This window comes from Branchiostoma floridae, chromosome 8 (assembly GCF_000003815.2).
Source record: "Branchiostoma floridae strain S238N-H82 chromosome 8, Bfl_VNyyK, whole genome shotgun sequence".
NCBI lineage: Eukaryota > Metazoa > Chordata > Leptocardii > Amphioxiformes > Branchiostomatidae > Branchiostoma > Branchiostoma floridae.
The window spans coordinates 5,031,000-5,054,207 of record NC_049986.1 but is presented as its reverse complement, the minus strand read 5'-3'; the positions used below and the strand labels follow the sequence as shown (position 1 = coordinate 5,054,207).

Genomic DNA, 23,208 nt, shown 5'->3' with positions numbered 1-23,208 from the left:
TGGTTTTAATGTATCAAACTCTTGAGAAAAACAACAAGTCAGTCATCCTTCAAACACGGTTTTGTTACATTCGTTCATTTCGTGTCTACGGATTTGCATACAACTTTCACATAGTGCATGATCTTTGCAATTGAATGTAAAAGAAAAGTAAGACATAACATAAGCTTGAGAATGAGCATCGTTCTGTTGTAACATCATTGATGAAAGCTCCTTAGTTGTAAAAAAACAAACTTGATTTGCACATGATAATGTTTTAAAAAAGGTCATTCAACAGAAACTAAGTATAATAGGCTGTGATGGGAACTGAAGCTTGTAATCTGTTTGTTTGCACTTACATATTCAAATCTTCCTAATGAGATTAATGTGTAACTAGCACCACTTTCAATGTATTGTATACTATGTGATGTGGTACATGTACAATGTAAAGTGATGATATTAGATCAACTAGTAAATGAACTAGTACTGCAATCTGGTTTTAAATTTTACTCTTACTTTGATAAGGTACAACCAGCTAGGCTGAACTTCATCACAATCAAATATGATGGGATAATTAGGAATATGAAATTGAAGTCAAAATGAGAATACAGGTGACTGGACATGACTGTATAAGGGAGATGCCTTATCCAAAGTCCCTTGACCACAATTGTCCCAATATTTCACTAACGTTTCTTAAGTCCTCTAAATGCACAATCACTAAATACAGCATGCAACAACGTGCCAAAAGCAGTGTTTCATTCTTATCATTTTCCTAGCAGAAGCCGTCTGCTCTAAATTCCACAAATGAATCTGCAATTTTGGTTTGTACAGTTTGTAATGGTCAACAGATGGGACTTCATGTCTGTTTATTTGTAAATGGGCCTATTAAAGGAAGCTTCTTAAGATGCTGCACCAAATCTCAACCCAGGAACTATTGGGGAGGATGTGTGCATGCAGACTGAGAAGGGCAAAACCCTGGGGAATGATGAGAGATCTGGACCGATGAAATTCAAGGTGTATTAAACAATAATTATTACATAATTATATACTAGTCCTCTAAATTATCCTCAGACAAAAATAATAAATCAAGGAATTGAGACCAAGGAGTAAAGAAATATTGATTTCTATTCAGATGTCTGTTTTCTCTATTCATACTGTTTTTCTACTTTTGTCAAAATTTCCAAAAACAAGATTTGTTTGTTTTACTTTTTTCCTATCTGTCAAATGATATTCAAATGAAAGGCTCACATACTAATTACTCTCTTTGATGCAGTGTGTGAAAGTCATTTTGTAGAAATAACTAAAAGTCATGTTTAAAAAAAGATTATTTCCCATTCTGACTTGTATAGTGATTACACAATTGTGCACAGGAAGATATTTCTGCATTTTCTATGGTACTTTTTAAGCTAAGTCAAAATTTGTCTTGTCCACTTAACGGGGCCGCCCTAAGATGCCCGCTTTTTTACGCGCTCGAACTCACGGCGCTCCATCACTAGTTGCCAAAGAGTGGTCAAGTTTTGATCAATGAATTTTTAACAAATTCATCTTAAGACCATGCTTGGATAAGGAATGCATTTACATGGTTCATGAACCCTTCACCCTCCGCGTTACAACTGGCAAACACCGAGGAAGATAAACATTCTAATTTTATGATATTTTAGCTTTCTTTTGACAGTAGAATTGTGATTATGTGTGCTTCTTGTCTCCCGCGAAGAGGGCTAAATCTATCACAATCCAGGTCATGTTTTCATGGGAAATGGGCAAAATGCACTGAATGCGGCAGTCCGACTAACAAAATCATATGAAAAATGACAATGCCAAAATCACAGAAAAACTCTGTGTACGTATTGGGATACATATTCGACATCACTCTGTGAAGTTTCATTTTTATAGACGGTACGAATCATTTGTTAGAGTAACAAATCTTTGGGCCGTTCATTGGTCTGCCACCTTCGGGGCCACACTCCCTGGGGAAAACAACGGCGGTGATGCTTATGTTGTTTTTTCTATGGCCGGTCTTCTACTCAACAAACATTTGAAGACCAATATTTGTAGTGTTTTGTGAAGCTTTATTTCTTATGTGTATGACAGTTGTGTGGCTGTTTTGTACAGGTTGTATATTTAGGGACACGAGCCACCAATACCTAGTAACAGGTGACCACAGTGATTTGGCGCTACAAACATTATTGTGAAAATTCTGTCTTCAAAGAAAGGGATGTGAATATGTGTAAGTAAAACAGCTGTTTGTTTGGACTTGGTTTATCTACCTTTCTAATCATCATAGTCAGTGGTAACAAACACGGCGTACTTATGCATAATAAGATCAGCAAAAAATCCGTGCCATCTTAGGGCAGGAAGCATCTTAGGGCGGCCCCCGTTAAGTGCAAGCTCGGTCATTTGTAAGTGGCCACAGAAAACTCCAGCATATCAAAATAGACGGGCTAGAGGTGAATATCACATGAATATGACTGGGTGAGCTTGTTTCTGCTTCATTAGGTCTGGTACAGCTGAGTGCAGAGGTGTGCATGTATTGCCTGGGGCTTGGCACAAAGGCCATGAGCTGTATTGAGAATAGATGTTGTTAACATCATCTACAAAGACTTGTGCAGGTGTGCACCACAACTAAGGCCCAAAGAAGTAATCCTGACTCAACATCTCAGACAGAAGATATATGTGATCTACATGAAGATTAGACACAAGATTAAAAACTAAAATTGGGCAGACAAGTGATTTTACCAGCTGTTAATTGTGGTGTCATTTCACACATTTTCCTGCAAATTGTTTTCTGTAATGTTATGTCGATCATCCAAAAGTGCTATAAATGTACGGAACTCACATTCGGCACAAGACTTAACACAATGTGACAATGATAACATGACATTATAAGTAATGCAAGAGTGTGATATGAGCAAAAGTATCATATCATATGGTAATATGGTGAATGATGTATGTGAGAATATGATATTCTATGGTACCTACATGTACATGAGGTATGGGTATGGGTATGGTATTGTCATCAGGTATAGTGGGGTTACATGGTAAGTGTGTGGTGGTATGGTGTAGTGTGTGGAATGCTGTAGTGTGGTGGTATGACAAGCTACAATTTTGCGGAGGTGGTCAGTGGAATGCTGTGATGTGGTGTATGGTCATATAGTAAGGTGGAGAATCCAAATAAATAAATAAATAAATAAAGGTATAGTCTAGTCTGTTGTGTAATGTTAAGGTATTGTGCAATGTGTGATTGCAAGGTATAGTGCAGCATAGGAGTTGGTACCGGTACAGAACATTCAGGTCCAAGTACGGTCCAGGTCCAGAGGATCAAGCCCAGGTCCGGACCTGAACCTGGACCATGGTTCACTTTACTTAACTTCACCTGTCCAGTAAACCCTAAAACAATTGAGAGATTGCCGATATAATCTGTTCATTTTCTAATCGGTCCAAGATCCGGTCCACTGATTTTTCTGGACCAGTCCAACCAGAAAAAACGGTTTTGTACCAGTCTGGTACACCGTGCCGGTGCCCCTAGTGCAGTGTGTGATGGTGAGGTATAAGTGCAGTTGATAAGGCAAAGCGTGGTGTGCAATGTTAAGGCACAGTGTGGCGTGATGGTAAGGTATAGTGTGGAGAATGATGTTAAGGTGTAGTATATATGTTGTGTGATGAATAAAGTATAGTGTGGTGTGTGATGGTATAGTGTGATGGTAAGGTATAGTGTAGTGTGTGATGGTATATTGTGTTGTGTGATGGTAAAATATAGTGCAGAGTGTGATGGTAAGGTATAGTGTAGTGTGTGATGGTAAGGTACATGTATAGTGTGGTGTGACACTGTGGAAATTAACAGTTCAAATTACTGTAAACTCTACTTTGCACTTGTTATTCCATTGGACTGGTAATCCCCTAAAGTGTGAACACCTGCCAATAAAATGTGTTTATTTCTAATCGGTCAAAAATCCAGTCCACTGATTTTTATCAGGTCCCGTTCTTTCGGACTAGTCCAACAAGAAAATACAGTTTTGTACCAGTACACCACACCTGTACCTACCCCTAGAGTGTAGTGGTTTGCTTTAGTGTGGTGTGGTAATCTTCCATTTGTGACAGGAAGCATGCACTGCTGGGTCTTGATTTAAGATTTAAGCCTCCCATTGACACATTCGAATGTCTACATGTAATTGGCCCTGACACTGAATGCTCATCAAGTAATCCTCAATTATTGAATGTTGTTCCAAGACTTGTTGTGATTTTTTGCAAGACTCCAGGACAACCTCCACGGACGTGACAAGAGTGTCCCCAACTCCCAAGACTGGCTTCATCTTCAGCCTGTCAGATCTGGAATTGCTGAAAGTAATTACCAGCCATCAGCTGACAAATTAGAGATAAAAACCCAGGAGTGGGCTGGTATGTCCCAGTGTAAGGCCCCAGCATATGAGCTCCATCTAATATCCCCGCAAGAGACTGGTGGCACAGAGTATGAATAGTAAATGAAACAGGGCCTTCTGTGGGGGATACGAAAGGTAAGCAGGAGGTAGAGATGCCCCCAGGACAAGACACCAACAACTCCACATATATCATCCTTTTATTTCTGTGATGTTCTCAGTTGCTAGGCAGGTGTTTGAAGTTCTGCTTGTACATGACATTGCCTGATATTCCTTACATCAACATCTTCTCTACTGTACCCAGTCATTTAGCTACTAAAGGATTTATGGCTACAATGCAAGGAGAGTAGAAGCCAGTGTCATGCTTTGGAATCCTCCAAGTGATTTCCTAGGCACTTTCAAATTTCTTTTTTTTTTAAACTTTGTGTGACAGTAGGGTATAGTGTTTGACTTATTCTAGAGTACCTACATGAACTGAACTGAACTAAACCAACATGAAAGCATGCATTAGTTGCAAAACACATTTTACTTGTTTGTTTTTAAGGTTTTTCTGTATGTGTGCAGTGTGCACATTGTTTTTTTTTACTTCTCCAGAGAGATTTTTTGTTAGATAATGTAACTCTGCATCAAGTGAGAATTGCAGTAAAAATCATAGTTGTTCAAGTCCTCAATTAACTAACTTGAAATATCTATCATTATATCTATACAGTTGTTAATGATGCTAAATTTCATCACCAAGCATAAGCAGATACAGGGGTATGTATAATGATTTATAATTTGATATTGTTCCACATTAAGTTGGAGCATTTGGGATCTTTGGCCCCTGGGTCAGGCTGAATAAGTTTCCACTTCAGGAGTTAAATGCCCACACCTTGACCTCTTGAGAGTTCTCAGCTTTCCTTTGTACCCAGGACTTTCTGTTAATACAAAGTACAATGTATTCTGATCGAACCAAACACAAGCAAAGCCTCCCTTTGAAAGCTGTGGTGCCCTGGGCCTATGTAAACATGACTGTGGTGTTTATACGGAAGGCGAGGCTGTTGGACATACCCCATGGATGCCCTTCTGAGAGGGTCGGTCACACCTGACAGAGATTCTATAGGCATTCTGTGTATACCCAGCAGCTTTCAATAGTCATCCAGTGTATGCTGTGTTATCCAATACAAAATAGTGCAGGTGGCATCAGAACTGGCCGCTTTTCTCTGTCAGCAGAAGAGATCAACCTTTCTAAGCCCGGGATGAGGGGAGCACAAGGCTTAGCTCCACCACAATACCTATAGGCCATTCTTATACAGAACTGATGACTACATTTTGAATGTGGAATAATTCTTTTGCCACATTATCAGGCAGTAGAAAATCAATATACATGTACTGCTCTCATCCTAATTTTTGTATTGCACACCTGATTACTTTTATTTTGATTATTCTTTACAATTCACTCACTCACACTCACTGCATTGAATATTAAAAAGGTCATTGATGTGAACAAATTTTTTTCTGTTTTATGGTTACTTTCTCTTATATCGTTTTCTTCTAATATAAACATAGACTATCATATATTTAAAGGCGGGGTTGTAATCCCCTCCTTATTAATAATAATAACTTTCAGATAACCTTCTGGTTTGTTGTTTTATTACTCTGGTAATGATAGTGTACATTGTACAGACACATTCATTATACGAAAGTACAGTTTCCCATATTTAAATGATACCTAATTCATGTAGACCATACCTTGATATCATGCAAAGATTTTAAAAAGGTTGGTTGTGCCCATTGGTATTTTTCACATCTACTTTTTCTTGCCACAAATATCATGCACAGGTCCATAGACTAAGCAGCTGTTATACATCCCCGGTGATATTAATGCATACACATATCAACAACAAAGTTTAAATATGTTGACCGAAAACTGCTCTAACTTGCTCTCCAGTCAAGTCTGTAGTCTGTGGGTTAGAATCTTACGTAAACCTTAGATCCAGTTTGTAGTGAAGATCTGTACTGTCAGAAAATGTGCCAAATGTTTCTCTTGGAAACCTGTCTCACATGCCCTCTAGAGCCAAATTTGCTGACACTGCCATCAACAGCTATCTGTAAATTTGAACCCCAAACACCCAAGGCAAACTTGGCGTAGCAGCACCAACTGCTTTGGCTGACACTGGCAGACGTAAATATTGGCAGAAACATTAGGGGGTTTAATTGGAGCAGGGAAAGTCTCTCTAATTATTGAGTGATAAGGATGCAAAGGATTTAAATTGTGGTGAAAGCTGGCATTAGCTTCCAGGGTTTCTTGCCACTAGATGAAATCAGAATTTTTGGTGCCTCATCTCAGTAAAGGTTTCAGGCAATTGTCTTTCATCGATTCTCCAGTGAAGCCACTGTATAAATCAGCACATTGACCCCATAGTCCTCACTTGACTCAGACTATCAGTTGGGCAAATGCCTTTTCTGCAATTGGAAAACTATAATAATTGCATTTTTTTAAAATTAGCTAGCTACAGTTGGGTGCTAACATGTGTCTTAAACCTTAAGACTAGTAGATACAGACAGCATCTGGTTGATTCCTAAATTGTGCACAGTTTTCCCCTTTATGCCTCTATTAAATCCAACACACATAGCCTCCAGCTGTTCAACCAGCATAATAAATCTGTGGTGCTTATCAAGGCAAAGGATGGACCATGGGGAATACCAGATGATGCATGTGAAGCTGCCTTGCTCCCAGGCATAATATTTTCTGCACATTAGTGGTAATTAACTTCACGTTAACACCACCGGCTTCCTCTGATTCGTGCGATTTGTAAACTCCCCGGCTTTATCTTTATTTCGCACATGAACAAAACAGACAAGCTACGGCAGCAGCCCTACCTCAAGTTTAGTCTGCACCACAAACTTTCCTTGATAAGGAAGCAAGTCTGGCTTAGGATTAATGTCCTGTTTTCTATATCAATTCATAAAGTGGCAACTTTTGCTACTATTACTGAGAGCATTAATAACACAGAAACACTTGTGAGCATGTATGTAAATGAATCCTCTTTCACTTTGATAAAAGGTTTCTTTAAAAACAACAAATAAATTTCCTTAAATTTTACATTTTAGACATTACCATTAGTTGCAAACTTGACTTAAATGAAGGCAAACCCCTCCTGCTCATATATGTTATATATTATTATACATATTAGACAATATTCAAATTCACCTGGGTAATTCTACACAAAGACCACATACATTTAGCTTGATTGCCATAAAGAATACAAATGTAAGTCAAGAGTGATTTGCAATAAAGCTGCCTTCAAAGTGACCTTGGTTGGAAGGATATTCTTAACAAACAAATAACCAGAAACCACAGAATATGAAGATCACCTTCCAGATTTGTTGCATTGTTCAGAAAAGCCCCTTTGTATGTATAATTTCAATTTAAAAAATTTTAAAAACATCTGAAAATTTAGTCTAGAGCACTGCATTTCAATGCAACAGGATGCAATATTCCCACAATTTTCGTTGTACTGGACCAGGTGTGTTTTTTTTGTGCTTTATAGATGATTGACTTTTTTTCCATACCTGAAGCACACTGCAGATGCCCCAGTTCTCTTCTAGATGAGGAAGGGTGTCTGAATTGAAGATTATGGCATCTGGTTTTCTGGATTGCTAGATATGCTGATTTGTGATTTGATACTGTCTGAATTCTCAGAGTATCTGAATAAGTAGAACATTCGGCATTTGATAGATCTAAGAGCACTAGATTTATACATGGAGCTTTAAAAGAATGATTTTTTTAAAATAAAGATTTACCCCTTTTTTAAAGACACCTCTATGTTTCAAGTTGATTTTTATGTATAACATTCTGTATTCATCCCAGCATCAAGGCTGCAGTTATTTGATTACATCTCATACATACTGTCATCTTGATTTGGGCATCGCTCAATGTATTCTTTGAAGCTGCGAGAAAATGATATTTAGCATCCAACTGAAATTGCTGTGTTGAGAATTGTTTTTCTTACTATATATTGGCAATGTAATATTGGCCAATTCACCTGCCACTTCTCATCAAATTCCCCATCTTTTTTCATCTAGATTCCAAATTCTAATTTGCTCCAACCAAGAACAGTCAGATCAATGTACATACCCATCAAGGTACTTAGGATACAATAAATGTTATCTTTTCTATGAAAATCAAATACAAAAAAAAATGCTTGTATGCAATATTTTAATAAAAATGTTTTGAGCTTTCTATCTGTCATATTTCTGTATACTATAGCTCATTTTCTTTGAGATGAAACTAGAGTTCCATGACTTCATACCTTTGCTAAGTAATTTGCAAAGAAGTCTCACAATAGCATAATTTCAAATTGAAATTTTTTTTCTCCTTTCAAATGTTGCAAATACCTTTCTCCAGAAAGCTGTGTCTGGTAATATTCATCTTTATCTAACCTACATGTGTCACTACTATGAATATAACATTAAGTTCATTTATGATATTTTCACATTTACATAAGCAAATTAGGTAATGATTTGCATAATCCATCCATTGATGTTCCTCTGAAGCCAAGTAAAATATTTCTTATTTACAGAGTGTGAACCTCCCACCATTTAGCCCAATTGAAACGTATATCAATTATGCAAAGTAAATCCTAATTTGCATACTAATATTAAAGTCTTCATCAAAGTTACATGTATCTACTACATACAGGTAAAAAGTCATGAAAATTCATTCTTCCCTTTTTGAATTATCAAATTTCAAAGCCTGCAACTGAAACACCTTTGCAGTTTTGGGTTTTGAAGAAAGCTACCCACTGGCCCAAACTTATGTCACTTTGTTCTGACAACAAGAGCTAAGAAATGTTGTGAACTTTATACCAATGATGACCATAGCTTATCCAGAACACGATATCTCAAAACCTGAAGTTCTACAGGAGTACCATAGAATGCTGCAGTACCATAAGAGCCACAAGGGCACAAAGTCTAGTAATCATTTCGAGATCTCATCAAGATCTAACCACATACCACCAACACAATCCATCCAGGCATTCCCAAGTTCTGTTGTGTTGACAGACAAGCACACACAAACACTGATGGAAACATAATCTCCTTGGCAAAGGTATTTAAAGTAAAACTGAAGCAAAACATTCTAATTTCTACTAATTTATAATGCATATCTAGAACAGGGAAGTAACTGAGTTCAAACTGTGTATTCTAAATATCCTTCAGACTGGAAATATGATGAGTGATAAGACTTATCAAATTTTATAAAAACAATGTGCTAATGATTTCTGGATGGTCTGACACTACCTTCCTGATGACATGCTGGTGATGCTGAAGAAAATAAGTATAATCTGATCTATACAGCCTTTGTTCTAGAGTGCTTGCAGCTAACATTACCTCCCAGATGTTAACAAAACATAACAGAAATTTCCAAGCACTGTTCCCAGAGTGGGGGCAATGGTAGAAGTAACATTACATATTTTTTTTACTAAAGTTTATGTTTCCCCCCTAAAGAAAGAATTTTAGAATGAACCACTGGACCAAAAAAGGCTGTATTGAAGAGAAACATTCTAGTTCATTAGTATGGAAGTCACATCTTGGCATTTGCTGTTACTACAAATGGTGCAGTCGCTGTTTGTATTCTCAGATTAGAGATGGAGCAATTGCTGCCATGGGGCAGCTGCCCCTAGGGTCGGCGACTTGACCCACCCAGCATGGATCCACTGCACAATGTCCCAGTGTCTGCACTGCAGTAACTCCCTGCATCCAGGTTTGCCAGAAGTCATCACCACCACTTTATATGTCAAATTAAGCACTTGGCTTTCATACTGGACCCAAATACTACTGTGGTGCACAAATTATTTGATCAATTTTAAGCCCCCACCCCCTCCTTTATGCAAAATTTTCAGTTCCGGACAAAGGCAATACATTAATGTTACATGTAAATAAGACATTCAAGATAAAATATGCTACACAAACAATGTACACTTGTCAGAAAGCGGTGATTTAACTTGATGTGATGACAAATTTTACAGCTCAAATTACAAAATTGTTAATGTTAGTTCACCTTTATCCGAGGGTTCAACTATATCCGTTGTATGGAAAAAAAAACGGCATTTTGGAATAGCAAGTCCTATTCAAAACATTGAAATTTTGAACTATCTTCCTTCGACTTGATATCCTTAATACCGCTTTTTAAGAAAACAACGATTTTAAGAAAACAACGAATATAGGTTACCCCGCAGATAAAGGTGAACTAGTATTAGAAATATCCCACCTTTGACAGCAATGATCACTATTCAATTCTAATATGTCTGATAAACTTGGTAAAACCGTGTGTTCCCTAGAGATGATTGAATTACTATAGATCCTTATCTTCCTGTGGCCAGACCCATGCCCCATTACACATTACACCACTGGTAATGAATGCCCACATCCTGGGTGGAGAGACCCTTGTATTTGTGGGACTGTAGCAGGGATTTAAAGCAATAATATGTTCGTGCCAGTGGTCATCATGGGTAATTGTGTCACCAATCCAAAAGCACAATGTAGGGTTGTTATGTTATTAGCCTGTCAAGTCATGTTATTTAGAGATAAAGGTATGAAAAGGGCACTTCATAACAAGTAAATATTTGCTTTGTATGTCATGGACTTTTATCACTTTCAAATGAAAGGAACGGCACAGACAATAGTCATTTCACAGACACCTGTCTTTTAGATCACCACCTTTGTTTTTTCTTTGGTGTGAAAGATATTGCTGCATGTGCCCTGCCTTGACTCCACACCCTTTTGTTCCCTCAGCATGCACACTACAGTACTCCACTGCTGATGTCTACACAGCAAAACTCTTACCATGTCATGACAGAAGGTCCTTCAGATTTTAATTGAAAGAATTTGTTTGGAATTAATTTTCCTTTGAAAACGGCTTGCAAGAAGTTCTAAAGCAGATCCTGTCTTTCATTGCATGATTCATTGCTATCATTTTGAGGAAAACATGAACAAATCAGCACAGGTTAAAATGTCTAAATAGATCATCATAGCTGTTTAATGACAGTTCTACTGAATGCATTTATTTTGTTTTGTTTTGTTTTGTTTCATTTTATTTGGTGTCAACTATGTCTCTCAAGTTTCTTGTTATCCCTGTTAAAGGCAATGATGGTAATAACAAGCCTTCATTGTTGTCTTGTGAATCCACTTTCAATCCAATCTTCTTATGTGATTTTAGGTAGAATTGATGGTTCTTTTTTTGATCAATACATATAATGACCCCTCCAGGTTTCCTTCTGAGGTCCAGCCATCTCTCAGGCCAGGTTTCCACCTGCTGACCAGGGCAGAGTTTTTAATGAACACCTTGTGATGAGTTTGTCACCGAGCATCACGCAGTCAGGCCTTCTCCTCTGACAGTTACTCACCAAGACTACACACAAGTTGCTGCAGGCTTCTCCCGCAATATCACAATCAGACTTCTACCTGACTTTATCGTAAACACGCTGAAAGGGTCGTCTATGCAATATCGCATCCTCCCCACTATGTCAGCCGACATTTCTTTTTGAGCTGTCTGACAGGTTGGAATATGATTTCAGTGTTTATTCTGGTCAGTAGCATCCCTGCCCTCAGGCCGGACTCTCCACATCCTGTTTAGGAAGATATTTGTAGATTCAGGACCATGACCCAAGTTCCACATCAATTGAATGGTGCATCAGATCATTTTCACCACTGTACAGAAAGATTGCCGATAACTTCCTAATGAAGCTGTCAGTGTAAGAAGCTGTAGTAAGTTTGGATGTTATGGGTGCAGATGTGTTTGGAGATGTGAGATAATGTGTTTCATGTCAAACAAACATTTCAATGTTTTGCCTACATGGTGTGTACAGTCAAATAAAGGGTAGTGCTTATTTTGGTACTAAACTGTAAGTGGTTGGCAATGACACAACTCGTCCTCAATACCATGCATGGACTTAGAGAGATAGAGGGAAAGTCTAGAAATGGACTAATGGAATCATCTAAGATTTTTAGAAAATGAGTTGGACCAAAAAAGATGACGGGAATAGAGGCTTGTAAGAAAAGATTATTGCAAAACTAAAACTGGAGGTAACTCTATCCCAAGGCTCCTGATCTACTTTTTATATGCAGTTTGAAGCTACCTGGTGGACAGAACAGAAGTCACTTCTTTCTAACACCCAGGCTAATCCAATATCAAAAATCATTCAAACTCAATCATCTGTGTTTCAACTTATGGGACGGCACATTGACCCAGTTGTGCTGCTCACACGCAGAAACAAATTCATTTTTATTATTTTAGACTTTTGAAATGAAACATGTTTAGAAAATCCCATTTAAGAGGGTTCAGCTAGCTATTTTATTGTTTATTTTCCATCCCTGGAAATGGGCTTTGATTGAAAAAAGTGATTGTACAAGCCACATATATGCATGTACTGCAAGTGATGAACCTACCTCATAGTAACAGTTTGATGTCTGTCAGAATTATGATGATAGTAATGATATGTGTACTAAAAGTATGGATAATACTTGCTATCTTACAGAAGTGTTTCGTTTTACCGAAGTAGACTCGCAGGATCATTCCAAATTGTCCAAAAGTGTGAAGAACTTTAGTGCGAACTCGCAGGATCATTCCAAATTGTCCAAACACTAAACGGCATGGACATGGGATTCTTCAACCATCTTAGAGTTACGTTGTACCTTCTATTCCACCTTATAGCGGAACGCAGCACGGCCAACTGGGTAAAACATCAAGGATCCTACAGAAATATCATTCTATTTGTAGTTAATATCTCACCGACATATGAAGAGACTGACCTGGGCCTCTAGTGAGGCCAGGCCGGACAGTTGAAAACGCAATAACGTTTGAAGGTAAGGTTAAATGTTCTCCCATTTGTCACCTGTGTGGCAAATATTAACCATATCTGCCGGCTCTACAAGCACGAGGAAACCAATATCAGAGCCATAAAACGATCAGCGCGAAACGTGCGCCGTTACATGACTCTGTTGGCTCGGGTAATAAGACCTGGACTACTTGGGCCACGTCTGCTGGGCTGATTTATGTCCTGCGCAGCGCGCGCGCCTGGACATTTTCACGCTAAGCTGGGCTTCTACATAAATCTTCATAACCCTAGTAATAATAAACCAATTTTCCCATCCTTGTGGGGTAATTGTGTCCTGCTGGAGTGGAATAAAGTGATATGTAGTTTATGTGAAAATTATATTGGACAATTGTTCAAGGCTATTGCGCATCCAGTGAGCGAGACCTGTCTGATACCGCCGGCATATCAACTGTGCAGGTTCGCGGCGCGCCGCACCAGGGCTGCAACTATCGCACGGACCCTCCAACAAACTTACCTGCAGACATAAAACTTTATGTGGCTGTCCATTATACAAAGAACCAACGGGACCAAAAGACTTGATTCTTTTTCTATTACGTAATGATCCCAGTAGCCTGACTTGTGAAGAAGCTGCTGCTATATCTGTTCTACATCCGGAGCCTTCATGATCACCTTTTCAACATTTCCCGCAACAGCGCCCGCCCCGATCGCTCTCAAAGTTCTTCTGCCCCTCACGGAAACAACATTTCTTCATAAAACCTTAATTTTGCCTTGGCAATTTCCATGCAGGTGAGTTCTTTCGGCTCTGAAAACTTTTTTAAACGGTCCGTCTCGGCAGCAGGTCCCAGGTGTTGTGTGGCCGAGATAACGTGCCGGCTGATATTGCACCGCCCTGGGCCCTGCCACCGCCAGCCGCCACAAGTCCCGCAATCCATGTCAGCTTGTGGGGATGTCAAATCATCAGTACGTACGAGAAAATATCGCTCCCAATACATATGTGCAGGCAACTGTGTCCGCTTTAGACCCTTAGAAAAATCACGGATTCTTCAACGTAACAAGAAGATCAGACGATTGAAATTCTCTTGTGTACCGCCTAAGCTTAGAATCCGTCAGTAGTTAACTACAGAGACCGCAAGGACAAAAGAAGAAAAACCAAAGAAGAGTAAAAAAGAAAGAAAAGTACGCCTAAGAATCAACGAATTTTGATCAAAGACTCAGTTTGCACAAAGACTTTTGCCCGGTGTTCTTAAACTGTTTCCATCGCTCCTCCATCTTTGCTATAACATCGAGGATTTCGGCCCTTCTCCGTACAAACAAATTGTACAGAACTGTTGCCGTACAAGTCCCCAGCCCACATGCCAATCATCAGTTCAACCTCAGCACACCCGCCGGACTAAAATCAAAACCAGATCAACGATTTTCAAATACAAATCATTTCAATTATATCCCAAATCTATCTGCAGTTCATTGGTTGCTTTCCAGTGTTGAGTATTGCGGAGAACGTCTTGAATGCATTAGGGAAGGCTCTGCCGGGAGCAGGAATCTCGCCTCCGCATGCAACGAATTCTGAGCTAAACACTGACAAATTTGAAGTTCATTGGCAGCAAAACAGAGTCTCAACGGGTTGTGTTGCTGTGGGCCATGTGTGAGCTCCAGTTGGCGGCCGCGCCACCTCTCGCACCCTGCCGCTGGCATCAGGCGGGATAGCTGGCATGGTTGCCGCTAGTGTCTCAACTCAGATTTACTGTTTTTTCCGTCCTCATCATCACGTCGCCATTTTCATTTTCATGTTCCAGTATTTTAGACTTCAAACGGAGGATCAAGAAGACGTAAATCTATTTCAATCAAATATGCACCATAGCATCAGAACTTTCCACGGTATAAAACATTCGTTCAGAAAATAAGTTACAATATCGAAAAAAAAAATCCAGATCTATCATCTAGCATGTTCCTGGTAGATGCTCGTTCTGTGAAGTTCTAGCTATGGCGTTGGCGTCCTCGCCGAGATTTTATTCTAGTACACACGGAGGAAGAAATTCTCCCATCGTTGTCTGTGAATATGGAATCACGATATTTTTTACTTATTTTCCACGTTGTGACACGACAGAAGCTCAAGCCGCAGTTTTCAGTCCAGCACGGAGCGCCAGGGTGATATATGGGGCCGCCATGTAACAGTTTATCTGGGATTGACACGCAGATAACATCGCCTGTTGCTACCTCTCCCCGCCCGCCGCGGCTCCCGCCGTGTGTGAATGGCCCCATATGGACAGACAGGTAGATAGCGACGACCCCAGACAAACTCTGCCCCAAAAACATCGCTTTCCCAACTTCTCGGTTTGTCGTTTTGATCATTTTTTCTGTGTTCCTTGCTTTTGGGAAGCTGTAATTTTCTTCGTTCGTTATGTTCGATATGGGGATGGCACGTAGTAAAGTGAGAGAAGAATGCGTCACTTGGGAGAAGTACGCTATCATGATGGTACTTTAAAAGATGACTTGATCTGAAAAGAAATTGTTCATACAGACAATTTGCTAGTACATGTTTAAGTGTCTTCTCTGCCTCGGTATTAGCCCGTATTTCTGTTAAACTTTCAGATAAACCAGCAGGCCCGCTCGTGTATGTAGACGTCCCGCCAGATAGTGTGGCAAAACGCGGAAGACAGACAGAACGTGGTGGACGGACGACTTTATCTAAAACGTGTCTTTTACAACATTTAACAGTGGTGACATGTAAGCCCTGGTTTCCTAGCCCCTAGCAGGAATTTAAGAAGATCAGGGTAGTTTTGTTACAGAGAGAAATCCACTACTTATCAAAACATTCGATCATGGTAGTACCCGAAACGCTGCAAGTACAGCTTCACTTGGGATGTAACCCGTACAACACAGGCTAGGAAGAGCTAAAAATTTGGGGTACGTCCCAACTTATTTGTAGTGTTGGTTAGATAAAGTTTAGTTAATCCTTTATAGGAAGAGCTCTTTGTGGTCTGAAAATAACCACAGATATACAGTTTATCGTGCTAACTAAGTACAAACATCAAGACGCGTTCTCCCTCTGTCACACTGAAAGCAATCTTACCACAACATGACGTTCCAGTACATAGGAAAAAAACAATCTTTTTTTTGTCCTGACCGACGGGTTCTACACTGTGGAACGTCGATGGACCATTCTCACCATGTCACAAAGCACCTCAAACGCTGGAAACACTTGGGCGTGGACAATGACAATTTCACGACCCATAGACAGCATTAGGCGGTATTGTACTAGTTCAACTGGGAATATAGCCGTTTACCTCCTACTGGAACGCCAGCATGAAGAGGGCACGGAAGTGTTTGTTAGAACGGGCGAAAGTACAGACTTTGACAGAACACGAACATTGTTCTCGACGACATATATAGACTAATACAGAAAACAAACATTCAAATAAATATTTGGAAAGAATAGAAGTTATCTTCGGAATACAGACTGAACATACGGCGGGCGAGTTGTCTACTCAGCACCGATTCAACACTATGGCAGTTGGAACTTGTAATATAAGTAACTAATGCCATACTGGTCCGCACGTTGATGAAGCAAACAGCGGTATATTTATACACATTTCATACGATATTAAATTTGTGGCAGTGTATGCCATTAACCATGACAGTGCGCTTGGCATGTGTAAATGTTTTCGGATAGGTTTTCCTGACTCCCTGTCGGGAGGAGTTGGGTTGTCTGTTTCCGGAACTAGACGTTTTAGTGACCTCTGCCTCCGGACTTTAAGGAAAGTTCTCCATTGCACATATATTCTTCGGGAAGCGACACATAACCATCAAAAGAGCTTTACCGTCCTTTGACTTGTCTAATTCCATGTCTTGGGTTCAGAGCCAATAAGTTAGGAATTATCGCAAGAGAACATCGTAGATTGCTACACAAAATGTGAAATTTTTTGAAAGCTCCTTGATATGAATGAGAAGCTTCTGTTTAATTCCTATTCAAAAGCACTAAGTTTTAAAAGTTTCGTAGTTTTCGAAATCACACGCGCATACATGTGCGTGCGCGCACGGGCACACGGACACAGATATGATGCGTAATGTAGAATCATATGCGTGACTTTATGAGATATGGACATGGACAGAAGCAGCGATATGATAAGTGGTTGATAATGACCACCGAACGCCGTTTGATATACTGTATTTCCCAGACGCGGCGTGGAGATATGTATGTACGCACATATGAAGAAAATTGTTCTACAAGTCCATGACTAATGCTGTGTAGATTTTTCTTCGTATAACGTTACTACCATACAAATACGTAACTACTGATGTGCGATGTCGTCTGGTTTTATTAGTAGCAGATTGCCCCCATTTTCTGAAGTTATTTTTGTGTTATATATAACGTTACAGATTATACCTATCTGGTAAAGAAGAGCACTTTTTTAGCTGCCGTTTGGATGGACAACCTTTTATCTTACGTTCAGATAATGAAGACCTGGGATATGGAATTACGGAAATTCATCGCTTAAGTAACTAAGGATGTTCTATTCCTGACTTTTGCCATTGTTGGTCTTTAGTTGTGCATGTGTAGGTCCGGTCGGTACAGTAGTGTTTGTCCAGGCGCTGCTGCGACAGGGCGGCACCATCCCGCCGGCCCACAGGTAGCTCCGTCCCGGGCGGGGACCGGTACCGCTCCGCCGCGCTGCTCCAGGCAACCCGGCCGGGAACGGAAAAATCCCGATGCCCACTCTTGTGTAAATGAAGTATTGTATCCGTGTTCACGGGAGAGAATGGCAGGCGTTTTTCGTCTGATCCAATATTTTGATAGTTTTTGCCGGCCGGGAAGTCCGGACTACCCGTGACATGGGATAATGCCTAGCAAATCTCTCCTACTACCGCAAATTACGCTTCATCTGACACCGGACAAATTAGCATCCCTGTCCACTGGGGAAACCTGTGTGGGGTTGGTCGAGCAGACCTCGTGCACACTGATAAACCGGCCCACAATTGTGGTGAACCCCGGCACGGTACTAAGTAGAAGGGCTCCAACACTGCAAAACACATGAAGCCCAGGTGCCTTTACGGTACAGGAAACTAGAAAACCGAGTATCACATTTTGTATAAACGTACAATTTAAAGCATGTGCCGACCAAGAAAAAAGAGAAGTGGAAAGACATCCCGTTTCTGGGACGTCATGATACTACATTATACATATTGCTCCTTGGTCATACCAAGGACGTGATATAAGACATCCTCAACTTCATCTTCGATTGGTTGCAAACAAGTTCATTAGATGTGTAGTCCTACATAGATAATTTTCCCAGCTCAACCCGCATTTTCCTTAGCTGAAATTTTCTTTGAGATTCCTTGTAGAGAAGTTCCTTGTGGACAGATATCACGTTGTGCCCCTGGTATTAGATGCCTTACAACGGTCCAAAGTGGTACTTGTGCAAGTCGTTAGGAAAAGTCGCATCAGTTTTGATCCAAGACTAGTAGTTCAACAGACTCTAAACAGTCGCTACCCGCCACTATACCACCCACCCCAGTGCTGCAGTAGGAAGGCCTTGTGGTGAGTATTTGTAACTGTTCGTGCTCAGGACAGCCCACATGTATGCCCACTCGGTTGTAAATCTTTCCCGAGACAATAGAAACTTCAGGTTTTATCAACAGTCGGAATTGCGCGCGTGGTTATTGCCCTTGATGAAAATCTTGAGAAAACATTTAGCTTTGCGTAGGAAGGTGCACTAAGAAAATAAGTTATTTCTCGTCCCGCCCACAACAGCAGGTGCAGGCGCGGCATGCCCGCTTCGTTACCCGGCTCTCCCGGCAGTCCCGTTCCCATTGCTTTCAGTGTGTACTTTCGGGTGTCGTAACAAGATCGGACTCAAGATTGCAGAAAGGTAATGGCCCCGCCTTCTCACCACCGTCTACTCTCCCAACAACGCAAGTTTTCCACAGAAACTAGAAAATGTCGGGTGTACAAGCTATTGCCATGTGTACTCACGTAGATAGAAAGAAAACAAACATTGTCAGGCTGGGACCAACGTCCGCCGCACTTCTGTTCAACCACACTATGTGTAAAGTTGGCCAACAAACGCCGCCAACTCCGCAACCACCCAGCCCAAATATAAGGCTTTGTGTGATTTTGTAGTCACGGACTGATGAGTAAACTTCACCGAGAAAACTTCTCTGAGGTTTTTACATACTTGGTCTGTTAAAGCCCTAAAGCTCTGCCCGTTGGGGAATTAGTTTTGTTCACTCTGGGGGATATTATGTTATGATATTCTCATTACATGCCCCATGGAAGTGACGCCTACTGTTTGAATTTCTATTCCCAGGCGAGGTAATATTCATGTGTGAAAACTGTAGTATAATGTACTCCCCGGCCATTGGGACTTCATTGGGACTTTATTGTATACGGTTAAAGGCACTGGACCGTTTCAGGGCTTTGTATCCAGGCTTGTGGCGGAGCTGGGGCCGTACAGAGCCAGGCGTACCAGCCAGTACCCCAAAACCAAACGGCATCGGTATGCTCACGGTGGGGCAGGTGCCACGACCAGGCCGGGCGTACACGGAGAATAGAGGTGACTACTCCGTACGTCTTATAAGCCGTCTTGTGGGACACATACATTCAATGAATATCTAATTACGGTCATCATTAACATTTCAATTATCAAATAATGTCTGTACTACATTCAGTTAAACAGCATATAAATATTGTACTTACTTTTCGTAATCTGACTTGCAGTATAGTTTTCTTTCCTTGACATAACAAGACCTGGCTAACCGCTGCCCACAGACAGCACACTGTAGACACTTCTCGTGCCAGCAGTTGTCGCCGACTTTTAGAAGAAATCGGTCGGCGATTGGCTTCTGACACCCGGCGCACATCTCCTGTTTGGCGGCGGTGCCTGAGGGGTTTCCAGACCCGGGACCTGGGAACAACATGACAGGACAGTAGCATTATTATCGGGACATTCTCTGGCCTTAGGCAGAAATCATTCGTCAAGTTACAGATCACTGGTTCAAATAACAGCTTAGCGCTACGGCGCCGTTAGAAACAGCCTCCCCGTAGCCTAGGTTTAGATTTCCATTATTCTCTTGACTCCAAAAGACGGGAGGCCAGCAGGCTTGTCCGGCCCGGCCACCACTGCCGTCCCCCCGCGACCTTCACACCACACACGGCTTCTGTGGCCTGACGTACCAGCTGTCTGGTAACCACCAGGTTTAAAAAAGTTTTTTTTGTGATTCCACAGTTTTAGATAGAATACCACCTCAAAAATATTTTCAATCTTAAGTTGTCATGTATACACGGGGCACCAGGTAATGTAGAGATGGTCTGCAATAAAGTTCACATATGCTTCGCTTTCAGTACAGCTACCAAGCAGGCAGGTACCGAGAATCGGGGCCTATAATCGACGAATATTAAAACATTGGCATATATGACCCTGGCGTTTGGGACCAGTGAAGCCCTCGGTGACAATGCTCACACTGACTTCAACGGCCAACAGACTTGACATGTACTAAAAATTGTTTTTTTTTTTTCAGACAAGAGTAGGAAATGTCCTTAAGACGATTTTAACGGATACAGAAATATGGTTCTATGATGTCTACCTTGACACAATGACAGCTCCTGCCGTATACACACACAGGAAAACAACATAACAAACACCTGGTGGGGAGACCTGCCCGACTAACAGCCACAGATGGCCGACACTGTCCCTCTGTCATGTGTCCTCTCGAATTTGTGTCCAAGAAGTCTGGATTACTGTGTCTTCTTCCCACATTTCGTGTCGCAGATTGTTGGATAAACGTTGCCTTCCACTATGCTCGGAGAAATGCAAGCCTTGAAGACCGAGTATAGTCGGGCAGAAATTAATCGGGGGTCGGTGACGTGGTTCCGTATCACTTTTCTACTCAGATAGCGGCAGTAATAAAAACTAAGGTCACATTGGAACAAAAATGTGCGAATAAAAATGTCATGGTTTTAAAGGAAAGGCGTCTTACCCAGAAAATCGCCCATGTTGGCGTTGTTGTCCAGCTCGGCCGCACCGTTGACGGTAGGCGTGAGTTTGAGTTCTTCCATCCCGACCTGTTGCCTGGCGCAGAGAAGCAGAACGGTTTATAAGGACACGCTTGTTGCAGGGAATTTGCACGGTGGGGACCCCGCAAATCGGCCCGGATCCCTAGGCTGACATGCTGCGCTGGCTTAGCCGACCCGGTACTACTGCAGTCGGAACACATTTCTTGTGCAGCACTCTTGTAATACGTCTACTAATCTTCATACTTCATAAGTTCATGGCTGGGTCTACTGTCCCATGCACAGAGTAGTCTAGAAAAGGTTTCTTGTCTTATTTCACAAGTTTACCCTTAACACAATTCATCATTATGAATACAACCAATATAATTATGACGTATCAACATAGACTCGGAGATATACGGTACTAACCACTAAGTTGTGTATTATACGATCGTGAAATTTTGATATTAATGTAACATAATTGCTTAGGTCCGTCCCCTCCCTGCGATTTAAGGCGCGCTCTTGACATTTCACCCCAGTCTCCTGGTGGACTACATAATCACCGCTACACGAACCCACTTGATCTGGACAGCGGGGCAGGATCCCGGCCCTGATCGTACTCTCACAACTTACGGTCGGCTTACCTGACAGACAGACGCACGGTACTCCCTCGGACAGGACGGCGGCGCGTACCACAGGACTGAACTTAGCTCGTCTGCACGGCGAGTGCCCACAACTACAACAACCCCCCCGGCGGACCCAATCACGTGGCCCGGTAGGGTTGGAAAGTAGGCGGACCACTGTCAATCACCACGCCAGCAGAATTTATGAGTCGACACGTTCTCGGGAGCGTTAGAGACCGTGTGCCTGCCGGGCACGGAAGCAGGCGGTGAGGCTGGGTCTCCTTCAGCCACGCCGATTCCAGGCTATACACGGGTTAAGGGTCAAGAAGTGTGTACCCTTGTTGTCCAATAAACATCCGAGTAGCAGATCATCTGATTACGTCCAATCTCACTGCATTTGCGCCGCGACGTCTCATCTGTTCTTTGTGCCGATACTTCCCTGTGTATCTCGGCGATCGAGACTGCACCAGAACTAGACAGGGAAGTTGACTTCACCAGACTGTAGTATGGTGTGTGTATACAGGGGAAGTTACGTTCAGCTCAGGGGCTCGTAAATGCGCTGTTATCACACAATCTGACGTGTTGGGGCAACGTGGTCAAACTAGCAGTTTGATCGAGTAAATACCGGCATATCAGTTACAGAAACAAACCATCAGTCATACAGAAAACCGTAACAGAAAGCTGTTGTGGGGAAAGGTTTGTTTTAAAGGGGGAAATAGAAATGTCTGAATTCACAGATGTCCTTATTTAACTGTCAACATCAACATCAACAAAAGCCAATATTCTCTATTGATGTATGCATTTTGTACGAATGTTATGGTTCGTTGAATAGTGAACGCTGTGTGTGTGTCAGTAGTATGATACTACTGTCCGTTGGTGGTACATGGTGTCAGTAGTATGGTACCACTGTTCACTGCTGCTTCATATATTTGTCACTCCCCATGGATGCCGTGTTTGTGCCAGTGTGTGCTAGTGTGAGTGTGTGCGTGCAATCTGCGTTTGTCTGTGAGACTAGTGTGGGTAGTATGGTACCACTGTCCACTGATTGTAAACGTGTGTCAGTTGTCTAATCCTAATCCACTGACGGTGTGACAGCGATCTCGCCCCCCCCCCCCGTGATCTCGCTCCCCCGGGGGCGAAATCGCGGGGCGAGATCGCTAGCGATCTCGCCCTCCCCGGCTTGTGATCTCGCCCCCTATCTCGCCCCCCTTTAGCGATCCCCCCCCAAAAAAAACGGGTTTACATAACATTTTAGAACTTGATTGGTATAAATCACAAAATACATTTTCAGAATGATATAAGTACACGAGTCTGATACATAACTCCATCCATAGTATAAATATTAACGTAATTACATGATGATAAAACAGTTGAAGTTGTTTCGCCCAATGAGGGTTGGGTCCTTGTATTCCCATTATTGCATATACCTG

The 23,208-nt window shown here is 41.4% G+C and overlaps 2 protein-coding genes across 3 annotated transcripts in view; one reads left to right on the top strand and one right to left on the bottom strand.

Moving 5' to 3' along the window:
* LOC118421291 (protein zer-1 homolog) overlaps window positions 1–8,574 on the top strand; it is a 75,022-nt gene extending 66,448 nt beyond the window's left edge. Inside the window, exon 18 of the mRNA XM_035828524.1 lies at window positions 4,226–8,574. Within this exon, the coding sequence (XP_035684417.1) occupies window positions 4,226–4,347 (122 nt within the window). The 3' untranslated portion in view covers window positions 4,348–8,574. The remainder of the gene's footprint in view (window positions 1–4,225) is intronic.
* Window positions 1–22,491, bottom strand: part of LOC118421294 (LIM homeobox transcription factor 1-beta-like) — a 55,190-nt gene extending 32,699 nt beyond the window's left edge. Inside the window, exons 1-3 of one of the 2 annotated variants that reach the window (XM_035828528.1) lie at window positions 21,800–22,491; window positions 21,143–21,234; window positions 19,863–20,070 (exon numbers count right to left, since the gene is read on the bottom strand). In XM_035828528.1, the coding sequence (XP_035684421.1) occupies window positions 19,863–20,070; window positions 21,143–21,221 (287 nt within the window). In that variant the 5' untranslated portion in view covers window positions 21,222–21,234; window positions 21,800–22,491. The remainder of the gene's footprint in view (window positions 1–19,862; window positions 20,071–21,142; window positions 21,235–21,799) is intronic. The other variant, XM_035828527.1, reaches the window with a different exon arrangement.
* Window positions 22,492–23,208: the final 717 nt, after the last annotated feature.